The sequence below is a fragment of the Acipenser ruthenus genome, chromosome 9 (genome assembly GCF_902713425.1).
Source record: "Acipenser ruthenus chromosome 9, fAciRut3.2 maternal haplotype, whole genome shotgun sequence".
NCBI lineage: Eukaryota > Metazoa > Chordata > Actinopteri > Acipenseriformes > Acipenseridae > Acipenser > Acipenser ruthenus.
In genome coordinates this window covers 1164381-1177054 of record NC_081197.1, presented here as the reverse complement: position 1 = coordinate 1177054, position 12674 = coordinate 1164381, and the positions used below count along the sequence as shown (strand labels likewise).

General features: G+C 42.0%; 1 protein-coding gene across 1 annotated transcript; it reads right to left on the bottom strand.

Annotated features, from left to right (window-relative positions):
- Positions 1 to 1101: 1101 nt before the first annotated feature.
- Positions 1102 to 9666, bottom strand: LOC117405585 (kelch-like protein 35). Its single transcript, XM_059030637.1, has 7 exons — positions 9359 to 9666; positions 7158 to 8171; positions 6513 to 6697; positions 6308 to 6426; positions 4820 to 5008; positions 4158 to 4346; positions 1102 to 4002 (listed from the first exon to the last, which is right to left on the bottom strand). The coding sequence occupies exons 2-7, from the start codon at positions 8006 to 8008 to the stop codon at positions 3814 to 3816; spliced, it is 1722 nt and encodes a 573-aa protein (XP_058886620.1). The 5' UTR covers positions 8009 to 8171; positions 9359 to 9666; the 3' UTR covers positions 1102 to 3813.
- Between the last annotated feature and the right edge of the window lie 3008 nt (positions 9667 to 12674).

Here is a 12674-nt window from a genome sequence, read left to right as displayed (position 1 = left end):
TGTGTGCGCTCTGTGATTCTCTGTTGTTTCTGCTGATCATTATTTGCCATGTTTACTAACTGTACCAGCGAAACAATCTTCGGAGAAGACTCCTCGGTAGCGTTGTGCTGTGCATTGAACACCATAGGAGGAGTATTGTGCAACCCTAATATGCTTCCCCAACTCACTTCCACACAGGAACAGAGAACAGGGTTTTCACAATACAGAGCGAAACATCAAAACCAAACTCTTTAATATCTCTCTGCATCATGAAGTATAAATAGAAATATTAAATAATATGAATAGAAGAATTAGAACAGTCTGCTTATAATAATAATAATAATAATAATAATAGAGATTGAACAATAATAAGCATATAGAATGTTCAATAAAGTGTTATCGTATGATAATAATCCTGTGGTTTTCATTTCCTGGAAGAAATACAATATGTATTCAACATTAAGGCCAGCCCCCTATTAAGGCTACAATAATGTGGTTCTGCTGCATTCTGTTTCAGAGAAGGCTATTCTCAGGAAAATGCAGATCACATGACTTCCACAGAACTCTGCTTACCTGCAGTGGGGGGGGGGGGGGGGTTGAAAAATAAACAATAAAGCTATGAAAAGAAAACAGGGAACATTGGGTTTCAGTAAACACAACGACAGCTCAACACAGGGGCGTCCTATAGAGAGCCTTTCCTAGTCTGAACAATAGGCAATTCGTTTATCCTTCTTATTATTCCACCTTCAGCTTAAAAATGTACTGCCTGAATTTATTTATTCAATGCCAAGATTAAAAATAATTTCTTGTAGACACCCTGTTCACTGACCTGTGCTTTGCTTCTGCAGAACTGTCAGTGTAGTTCACTGAGCTGTCTTTATATAGAACTCTGATGCTTTATACCTGGTTAGTATTACAGTTATATTGAGATCTATATTCATTTCTATTTAGATCCATCCAGCTGCTCTGCAGACCTTTAGGAACCCACATTAAAGCAATTTGTGAGAATAACAGAAACCTAGCCTTTAGATATAAATGCAACCATTATAATTGAATTAATGCATTTTGAATAATTAAAAGAATAGAATCAAATAGAATCATTTTGTTTTAGAAAATCGTTTTTATTGGTACTTAGGAGTACATTATATTAACATTTTATTACCCCACAGTTGCTACATTTATTTAAGACAGGGTATGATTAACATGTTAAATAACAACATAATGTTATCTAAAGGAAATAACTGAATTGCCCTTAAAACCCAGCAGCAAACCCCGGTATGTTTTAATCACCCTTGAGACAAGGCTGGCAATAACGTATGCTACGCTTTCTACTATGGCGTACATACATAACATATTGTTCTGTCCCTTTAAAAGAAAAAAAAATAAGAGACAATGCTTTTATCACCTTTCAAGAAATCACAGGCCATGCCTGCATCAGTGTTATATCATTTTGCATTTCTATCATTTATAGTTTTACCTCAAGGAAAAACAAGCGCTTTGAGCTTGGTTTAACTTGATACAACCAAGAAGTTCAATCCGCTGAAAAGGGACTTTTATTAGCAGTCCTATTCCACGAAACAAAATCATAACGGAATTCCTGAAGTGTAAGCATGTGTACAATTAAAAGCAAAGTGCGCATGAAGCATAGAAAGAGAGAGTGTAATGCTGCTTCACGTTGAAAAGTTTCTCTCAAACTGTTTCGTTTTTCACATTACAGACTGTTTTGTTTTCACATTGCCAGGATTTCCAGTTTCTTCAGGTACGGCTCCTTGCCCACTTCAGCTGCACTGCTCTGAGGTACGGTATGTGAAATCTCATTAGCAGGAATTCCATTTAACACGTCTAACGGCTAAACAATAATTCAAATCCCACGGAATTCACAGTAAATGTATGCAATCCTTAAATACAAGTGAGAATTAGTATAAAATGGAACAAAGACACACAATTAAAACAAATACACGCAATAACATTCCTATATAATATGAGACAAAGCACGGAAACAATAAACCCTTGAAACACATTGCAGAAGTATTTAAACCCAGCATACACGCAAACATGTTTCAGAAACAATGCTTCCTGATGCATGCTGGCTGCTTCCTTGTCTCCAGAAACAATTAAACGAGTTTCACAGAATAGACCGCAAAGAATACATGGAAAAATGAATTCCAGAAAGTGTGGCTCACTAAACAATCTGTCAACTCCCACACAGTCTTGAGAGCTGCTGAAATAAACACCTGTATTGATACTGGTATGTACACGGACAGACCACTTCTATACAGCGTGTTTCCACAGTCCTACAACAGTGCATGAGCAATCAACCTTTCAAAATACGAAAGGGAACTGAATAAAATCAATGACAAGCGTTTCAATGTCAGCAGTCAACCCCAAGAAAGAAGTCCTGAAGGACTAACTAAGCTATCATAACATTCACAAGCATACAGTACAACCTGTGGCACTTTAAGGCAGGAATAAAATAAATGCAAATACGTTAACTATAATTAGGGCTTCTGATTTTCGGTTTTAACTGATAAAACCCCCCCCCGGTACAAAAAAATATTAAATCAGTGGATAGCCAATAAACATCGGAAAACACTGGAAAAACTGTGGAAATGGTTCATCTATTCACATTGACTTTACCCTTTTCCCATTAAAAAATAAAACCTGCTACAAAAATAATAATAAATACATTTCCCAGTGCTGCTGGACAATGTCCTGCCTTCCTGACTTGTATCTATCATTGATTTGTTCTGAATACTTTAAGCCCACCCCAACTACTGAGTGACAGCACATTCCTACATTTCTATTGGAGACTCTGCTTGCAAGATTTAAAACGAAGTTACAAATCAGGATTTAGGCTTGTTAGCGGGATTTAAAGCTGCATTACAGTTAAAATACGGAGGATTTAAAACAGAATTGTGGTGAAATGTACAAAAATGCCTACACACAAAAACCCTGGAAGAATGTGCCTGTGACCATAGGGATTTCACTGTGGAAGACAGCAAAGGAAAGAAGGTACAACTTAAGTGTGCAAGTACTGTCGAGTTATTATACATATTTTGGAAAGTAACCGAAAACACTAATTTCATTTCACAGTATATCAAAAACGAAAGCCCCGAAAAAAAACGATTTACATATAACTCGAAAATAGCTAACAATAAGCACTGGAAAATACAATTAATAAAACCCGAAAAACAGAAGCCCTTCCTATAATCTCTGTGTTCTGGGAATGCAGCAGAACACACTATTTTTAAGGTAGTTTCAGGTTCTGACTCTATAGAAAATGACACAGTAATTGTAATCTTTGCCAAGTGATTTAAAACCACTTTACTTCCATTATCAAAACATCCTTATGAACATGTGCCAAGAAATAAATGGGAGACGTACAGATGGACACCCCTCTATAGCTCCAGAATCAGATATTCTCAATAACTGAAACAAAATAATGTTCATACCAAGTTTCATGACAACTGGATAACCGGTTCTACAGATGCATGCAAAACCGGAAGTGTGATATACAGATACATTGATATACAAACAGACACAAAATCTGATAAAAATGTTACTACTAAGTGCGTGACAATTGGAAAAGGGCTTCACCAGGTATATGGAAAAAATGTGTGAAGTGTGCCTGCACTATATCCCCTTCACAGAGGGAAGTCTGTAATACAGCAGGGTTAACTGTCTTGAGAACTAGAGCAGCAAACACAACAAAAAAAACACAAATACCATTTCCATGTAAGTGTAGCGTTCACAGATGGGACGGGTGTATATGTAAGTGTAGCGTTCACAGATGGGGCGGGTGCATATGTAAGTGTCTCTGTAGTAAGGAGGAGTTCACCTCTTGACGTGCTGGGTGATGGTGACACAGCCGTGGTAACTCACACAGCGTGACATCGGTGGCTCTTCGGTGAGCTCTCCCGTGGAAGGGTCAAGGCTGTGGACCCGGTCGATGCCAATGCCGCTTTTGTCTCTCCCTCCAAGGATGTAAATCCTGGCATTGCACACCGTCACACCACAGCTCTCCTGTGTGGGGAAGGCAAGGGCAGTGATCGGGGATCAGCTTTCATTTTGTATTTTGACGTTACGTTATTTTTCTTTCTACATGAGTGTCACCCCACAGTAATGGCGCTATGGGTCAGCCCTATTCGGTAACAAAATAGAAAACTATTCCTGCTTACCACCGATCCAGGCAACGTTGCAACTTCACTCCATACGTCCATCTTCGGGCTGTAACTGTAGATCTTATCCACGAGTCCACCCATCACGTATATGGTGCCATTAAAGGAAACCGCATTTATGCAGCGTAGAGTAAAAGGAGCAGGGCTCACATAAGCCCATTGGTTTTCCACGGGATCATAGCACTGCACCTGTCGTGAGATTACATTGAAATTAATAAAACCATGGATGTTATGGATGAAGTGGACAATGACACCCCAACACAGTAGCACTCCTAAAATCCATCTCAGGGAAGCATTGTCCTTCACTTACTGTTTCCAAACAGTCCCCCAAAAGTTGGAGCTTACAAAATGATCTTCTACAGGAAATGCATTGGTTCTGTACTTTCGGGTAATGGCAGCACGTGGACAGATACAATGGAATGGGCTACCATTAGAATGGTACGCTTAAAGTCCCCACATCAAGTTCCCAACAACTTTTTACAAAATGATAATATAATGTATTTTAATGCATTCATTGTTTAAAATTTTGAATTGCGATGCATAGTTTCTTTAATCAGACTCCTTATATATTAATACTGGGTTCTTTGCCAGTCCTATTGTCTGAGCCTGTACTGAAGTATAAAGGATCGCTATATAGCTGCTGTGCTAGTGGTCTCAGTTACCTTGTTGGTGTTGGAGAAGTCATTCACTGCTCCTCCGATCAGGTACAGCATCTCTCCACAGGATACAAGCGCAGCTGAGCTCACCGCCTCCAAAAGAGGTGCGACGGGCAGCCACTCATTGGAGAAGGAGCTGTAGCGCTCAACACTGCCCATTCGGTCCAGGCCGTCAAACCCACCGACAGCATACAGCTGCACAGAGAAAGACAAGGAGGATCATTACTGCTGTGCAAACCCACCGACAGCATACAGCTGCACAGAGAAAGACAAGGAGGATCATTACTGCTGTGCAAACCCACCGACAGCATACAGCTGCACAGAGAAAGACAAGGAGGATCATTACTGCTGTGCAAACCCACCGACAGCATACAGCTGCACAGAGAAAGACAAGGAGGATCATTACTGCTGTGCAAACCCACCGACAGCTTACAGCTGCACAGAGAAAGACAAGGAGGATCATTACTGCTGTGGAGGGTCTCCTTTTTATTGTGTTTTTCTTTATTGTTCAACATCCCCCCCTTGTTTCTGACAGAGCACTCGAGCAAGCTTCGTAAGACAGAAGAGAGAAAAGTGTAGAGGAGCTTTCGCCAGCCGCACTATAAACATGTATATAGAACACCTGAACCAGCTTCAGAAGATGTTCTGTTGAGAAAGTTAACGAAACAAAAAAAAAAGCCTGACTGAAATTAAAAAGTCTGACCACGGAAACACAAACTTTTCCACCATTTCCGCTCTCAAACCGTAGGGAGCGAGCCAGCAGCTCTGTAGAGGAATCACGGCTTCAGCAACAACCACAACATGCACGCTAGGAAAACAGCAGGGATTTATTTTTTTGACGGTTTTGCAACATGAAACATCAGCCTCTCCAGCCCACTTAGTTTGATTGTCCACCAGCTAGCCAGCTGTCACTTGCTTATTATAAGATGGCTAAACAAAAACAAACACACCGCTAGTTAAAGAACACACGGTAAAGCCATCTTTTAATCATCCCTTTGCTTGCCTTCACTTGCCTTCGGTTGGCAAATCAACGTCTTACAGTTTTAAGTAACGGCAACAAATTTGCAACACAGGAGTGATGAAAACACACATCCCGTGATCATACAAGACTAACCTCACACAAGACTAACCTCAAACTGCTCCAGCTCCTGAAAACACACATCCCGTGATCACACAAGACTAACCTCAAACTGCTCCAGCTCCTGAAAACACACATCCCGTGATCACACAAGACTAACCTCAAACTGCTCCAGCTCCTGAAAACACACATCCCGTGATCACACAAGACTAACCTCAAACTGCTCCAGCTCCTGAAAACACACATCCCGTGACCACACAAGACTAACCTCAAACTGCTCCAGCTCCTGGTCAGATGGTGCATCGTTCCTGGAAACAGTATCTGTAAACCCCACTTTGCTCCCTGAGTTTTCGCTTTGTTGAGTTTTTTGACTCTAGAAAGCAAATACACTGTATAACACATGGTGTGAACATTACCCTGCCCTGGAGTGTAGCCATCTTGTGCCTCCATCTGCCTTTAATTAGGGAGGCAACTCTAACCCAGGCGTCCAGCTGAGAGATGTACCTCCACACGTCACTGCTGTTGTAGTGGCCACCTTCAAAGAGGGAAGGACAATTAAACACAACCCTTTGTAAATGTCATTCTAAAGAGTGCAATAGTACAGTATAACACGACGCTCACCTGAGATGTAAATGTCATTCTGAAGAGTGCAAGCAGCAAACTCTGACTTGGAGTAGCCGGGGATGCTGGCAGCGGAGACCCACTCTGTAGTTTCAGGGTTGTACTTCTCAGTAAATGAGAGCTGTGTGAAGCCCTTTTTATCACAACCTCCAATCACTGCAATAATCTCAGACAGCCCTGTAAAACTGGAGACACACAGGCAAACATTAGTGTACTGCAGCCACGGAAAACAAACTATACCGTAATCATTCCAGGTCTCTCGCAAAACACAGGGGAGTGTACCATGCTGTATTTTCACTTGTCATCTTTAGCACCAATCAATGCATTTCTCTTTACAGAATGCTAGATTCTGAAAACTGCTTACTCCAGATTGATAGCTGCATGACATAAGAAACAAAATCAGACCCTAAATTAAAGATCTGCATTGTTTAATTCTGATTGGAGTTTTACTGGGTGCATGTTTACTGTCTGAAAAATCATTCTAACAACATTTTGGAGTAAATAGCTTTGAGAACCAAGCTCACACTGCATTTTTAATAAACAGTTACGAGAAGGAAGCCTGCAAGGACATGGCTCTTCTCGTAGGTAAAGGTGCATTGTAATACACTACACTTAACAATAGTGTCAGTGGTAGAGTCATCATACCTTCTTGGGTGTGTTCTTGGAGACCTCACTTCGTTCCCTAACACATGATACTTCCTGGCTTCCAGAAGCAACGGCCGACAGTCTCGGGAGTCCTGGATGACGTCGTCTGTTTCCACCTTATTAAAGAAATAGACAGGGTCCAGCAGCGGGAGCCTGACCAGCCCGAGCAGCTCCTTCAGAGCTCCCTGCCTGCAGGGGGCGTCGTGGTGCACCCACTTCAGCACGGCCTCCAGGACGATCTCCTCCCGCTCGACCGCCAGCTGCTCGCTGGACAGGAAGGCAGCCAGCTCCTCCTGGGACAGCAGCAGGAACTCTTCGTGCTGGCTCACCTCGGCAAAGTCCCTGAAGACGAGGGCCTGGCACTGCTCGCTCAGGGACTGGATGAAGAAAGACCTGGCGAAGCCCAGGATGCCCAGGCAGTTGGAATGATCAACGCGCTTCTCCAGAAACTCCACGCAGGCATCGCGGAGCACGGTGACCTGAAGCAGATCAGACGCCTGGAAAAGCTTCTCCACGCTCTCCTCCTGGATGTCCGCTTTGCCCTCATACATGAAGTTCAGCAGGGTCTCCATGGTGCAGGGAGAGATTCCCGGGATCTTCACCGAGTCCTGCCTGCTCTCCTTCAAGCTGCCGTGGAACATGGCTCGGAAGTAAGCACTGTTGGCTGACAGAGTGGCCCGGTGGCAGGGGAACTCCTCCATGCCGGCCAGGAGGACCACGTCAGTGAAGAGTCCACTTTGCCGGTAGGTGTTCAGGGTCTGGAGGATCAGTTCAGCGTGGCACGGTCCAGAGCAGAACTCCACGTGCTTACTCTGCTCCACCTGGGGCTCCCCCGAGTTTCCAAACCCCATTCTTAGGGTTTCTCTGTAGAGATTTTTATTAACTTGAAAGGAATGGTGGGTTTCTCTGTAGAGGTTTTTATTAACTTGAAAGGAATGATGGGTTTCTCTGTAGAGGTTCTTATTAACTTGTAAAGGAATGATGGGTTTCTCTGTAGAGGTCCTTATTAATCTCCTAACGGGAGATTAACAAGAAATGGAATTACTGTGATATCAACAAATCGCTACAGCATTGTTATTTTCCACTCTAATACCAGACTCTATTTACAAAGCTATTTAAAGACTGGGGTGTTTTTTTAACTTAAGTTGAGTTTGATGAATTACATTTTTTTTTCTCACTACAATATTTTACCAGAAAAAAACAAATACATAGATGCACATCTACTTTTCAAGAAACAAGAGCAGACATTTTCTTGTGTAGCCACGGTATTTACCAGCCTCGCTTGATATTAGGAAGCGCTCTTTATTTGATGTGGTTTCCTGTTTGTTTGGCTTGTGTTTTGGGCTCAGAGTACTGGACTGCTCCCTACAGGAAGCAGCTGAACTAGCTGGGAAAGTTCGTTTACCGTATTCCTCATGTATTTGCCTTCTTAGCGGAAATACGAATCCCCACAATGAACTACAGGGAACAGAATAAATGACCTTTTTCTTTGTATTTATGATTTTATTTATTTACAAAATATGTCAAATGCGCACACGTTTATTCAGAGACAAATCACGGAACAGACTGCACTGTGTGCAGCCAATAAATACGACCCAATCTGAGAACACATGGCTTGCAGTCCGTGAATTATAGATGAATTGCATGAGCTCAGCCGGGCTCGCCTGATAATGTGACACATTTGCAAGGGAAACGAAGCACATTTTGTGAATCTCCTCTCTATTGTTCTTATAGCACCCAGTATTTCTGCAGGGGCGCAGACTTTCCTAATTGTATTATTTGTGATGTGAACATAACAAATACATGTTATTATTATTATTATTATTATTATTATTATTATTATTATTATTATTATTATTATTACTGGTAATAATAATTGGTAATAGGCAACCCCGACTAACATTATTAATAATTTTACAAAACAAGCAAGTTAAAACAAATAATTCATAATATGTATTGTTTCAGTCACAAAATGATGTTAACCAATATTATATTATCAGCTACAATGAAAAACACGACCCCTCTATATAAACACGAATTTGTCGGTGCAGAACGTGTATCCTGAAAGAAACACACACACTTTGCTAAACGAATAAACACATTAATAAACTATTAATATCAAACTAAATATTGCCACAGAGTCCTATACACACAGTACATGATAGATAGTAAACACTGAAGAAGCGGCGACGTTAGCTTACCTCTAGCTGTTCAGTCATGCGAGGTGCTGCGGGCAGTCCGGCGTGCGGTCCTGTCTTATGAAGTGGTGCTGCAGGACTGTCAAACGAACAAAGCAAATCCGGTTAATAGCGTTTGCGGTCAGACTCAAACTGAAAACACTTCCAAATGATCTCGGGCGACATGGTTTTGTGTAAATAATAACAGGAAACCGGTTTGTCTGATTTCCACTGCCAATATCTGCCCTATTACTAATGTAGCCAATATCAAGCGTTTGTATTGCTGTTCCTAAATCAGCCCTGAGCAGAGCGATGAATGGTGTCACTCCGTGCTGTGTTATTATTACCCCATGTGACGTCAGTTATTATTATTACTCCATGTGAATATGAGTAGGGCCACGGAAAATTCACGGTACTTTTTCAAGAAATTCACGAATGACAAAAAAAAAAAAAAAAAATACATTCACGGAAGTGCCATTTTATTAAAAAAAAAAAAGTTTCTATTGTAAGCTGCCTAAAATGAATAGCGCATCAAAGAAAATCATTTATAACATTTAATGGCAGCTACTGAGTCAACATTTACACTGTAACGTTTAAAACAATATTTTAAAATGTAACAAACAAGGGTCATTTAAATGTGTTGGCTGAAAAAAGTAACAGACTTTTTATCCATCTAGCATGTTGTGCACGCACGCACACACACACAAGCACTCACGCACGCACACAATAATAATTCTGGCCCGTGAGCAGAAAACTAGGTATTTGTTGAAGGCCAGCATCTTGCATCTTGTTGCAATTTCAACACTCGTGGTTTGTCTTTGTGGTGTAAAAACCTGTCCATACGCGGAAACTGCTCGTTCTGCATCCACGGGGTTTGGTGGAATTGACAAAAAGCTGCGTGCAATTTAAAGGCCTGTTGTCTAACTACTGTATCAGGTTTAAGAGTATTGCAACGCTTTGATTAAATTCGGTGATTAAATACCTGAGTGTATTGTGTGAAATGCAACGTTAGATAGACCAGGAAGAAACTGCTTATCTGGATGGCGTGCTGTTTCAAGCACTGTATTTGCAGATCGTTGATAATCCTACACAGAAAAAAGCAAGGGCAGAGCAAAAAAAAAATGCAATCAGAAATGATGTCAATAAAGGTGATAGGATGTAAGCACGTTTAGCTGTCTCTTATGATTTCTCTAGTCTAGGCTCCACTAAGGGACAAACACATCTGTGAAAATAAAGGTAACACTGACCCCTAATGGTAGGATTAGGCCAAATATAAAATGCGTCTATTGCTACCAATACAATACAACATGTAACTATCCCAGTGCTAAATCCTGCGGGGAAACTCATACAATAGAGAATTGCATAGGCTTTGAGAAATAATATTGTAAGTGTCCCCCGGGGAGTCTTGAATAGCAGTGTTGTGTTTTTTATACTGATTTGAAGGTCTGGATTCAATTGTTTGGTTTTGGAGCAGACCTGTGGTTTTAGTGTTAGGGTTGTGTTCAGGGTCAGGAATGTACATTGACAATGTGCAGTGCTGTGGGAAAGAGAGCGAAGAACTAATGAAGAGACAACGTGCAGTGCTGTGGAGAAAGAGAGAGAAGAACTAATGAAGAGACAACGTGCAGTGCTGTGGGGAAAGAGAGAGAAGAACTAATGAAGAGACAACGTGCAGTGCTGTGGAGAAAGAGAGAGAAGAACTAATGAAGAGACAACGTGCAGTGCTGTGGGAAAGAGAGAGAAGAACTAATGAAGAGACAACGTGCAGTGCTGTGGAGAAAGAGAGAGAAGAACTAATGAAGAGACAACGTGCAGTGCTGTGGAGAAAGAGAGAGAAGAACTAATGAAGAGACAACGTGCAGTGCTGTGGGAAAGAGAGAGAAGAACTAATGAAGAGACAACGTGCAGTGCTGTGGAGAAAGAGAGAGAAGAACTAATGAAGAGACAACATGCAGTGCTGTGGGGAAAGAGAGAGAAGAACTAATGAAGAGACAACGTGCAGTGCTGTGGAGAAAGAGAGAGAAGAACTAATGAAGAGACAACGTGCAGTGCTGTGGAGAAAGAGAGAGAAGAACTAATGAAGAGACAACGTGCAGTGCTGTGGAGAAAGAGAGAGAAGAACTAATGAAGAGACAACATGCAGTGCTGTGGGGAAAGAGAGAGAAGAACTAATGAAGAGACAACGTGCAGTGCTGTGGGAAAAGAGAGAGAAGAACTAATGAAGAGACAACATGCAGTGCTGTGGGGAAAGAGAGAGAAGAACTAATGAAGAGACAACGTGCAGTGCTGTGGGGAAAGAGAGAGAAGAACTAATGAAGAGACAACGTGCAGTGCTGTGGGGAAAGAGAGAGAAGAACTAATGAAGAGACAACGTGCAGTGCTGTGGGAAAGAGAGAGAAGAACTAATGAAGAGACAACGTGCAGTGCTGTGGAGAAAGAGAGAGAAGAACTAATGAAGAGACAACGTGCAGTGCTGTGGGAAAGAGAGAGAAGAACTAATGAAGAGACAACGTGCAGTGCTGTGGAGAAAGAGAGAGAGAAGAACTAATGAAGAGACAACGTGCAGTGCTGTGGGGAAAGAGAGAGAAGAACTAATGTCACTCTCCCTGTGGAAGACATGAAGAGAGATGTAAGAGTACAAGCTAATATACAGCATGTGAAGCAGGTGTGATTAGAGAAAGTGGGATCCACATCTTTGTTTGAACTAAATGCAGTAAACCATGCCTTTTCATATCATTACAGTACAGCGGAAGACTGGCCCATATTTCCCTACCTTGGCGTTTCAGCTGCTGTCCCGGAGTCTTCTGGGTAAGATGGATCACAGCACCAAAGCAGGATATGGGGGTCAAGACTGAGCAGTTACCATCATTACCAAGCCCCGCCCCCCAGGCTCAGACATCAAGAGGAAAGGTGAGAACACCCGACAGATGGACTCGTCAACCAGACAGATGCCAGCCCTCCAGGCATGGGGCTGAGGGTGGGGGCGGGGCTGTGAGTAGGGGGCGGGGCTGAAGGTGGGGGCGGGGCTGGGGGTAGGGGGTGCGCAGTCTTTGTAAACCTGACTGATGTACAGGACAGCATCAGTTGTATGACGTGCAGTGCCAGTGTAGACATCCAATAGCAGATTACCAGCAATCGATCTGAACATGCTGGGTAATCCATTGACAAACACTTTATCATAGAATCCTTTGTTTCTTTTGTTTTTTTGTATTGGTGTTCCAACCATGTGAAACAGATTAAAGAAAGGGCAGGATTCTCAAAGCCATTTGCCCCAAAATCATCATTAGCACAACTGCTGTCTGAAAATAAAAACAAAAACACCAGATACAATTTAAGTAGT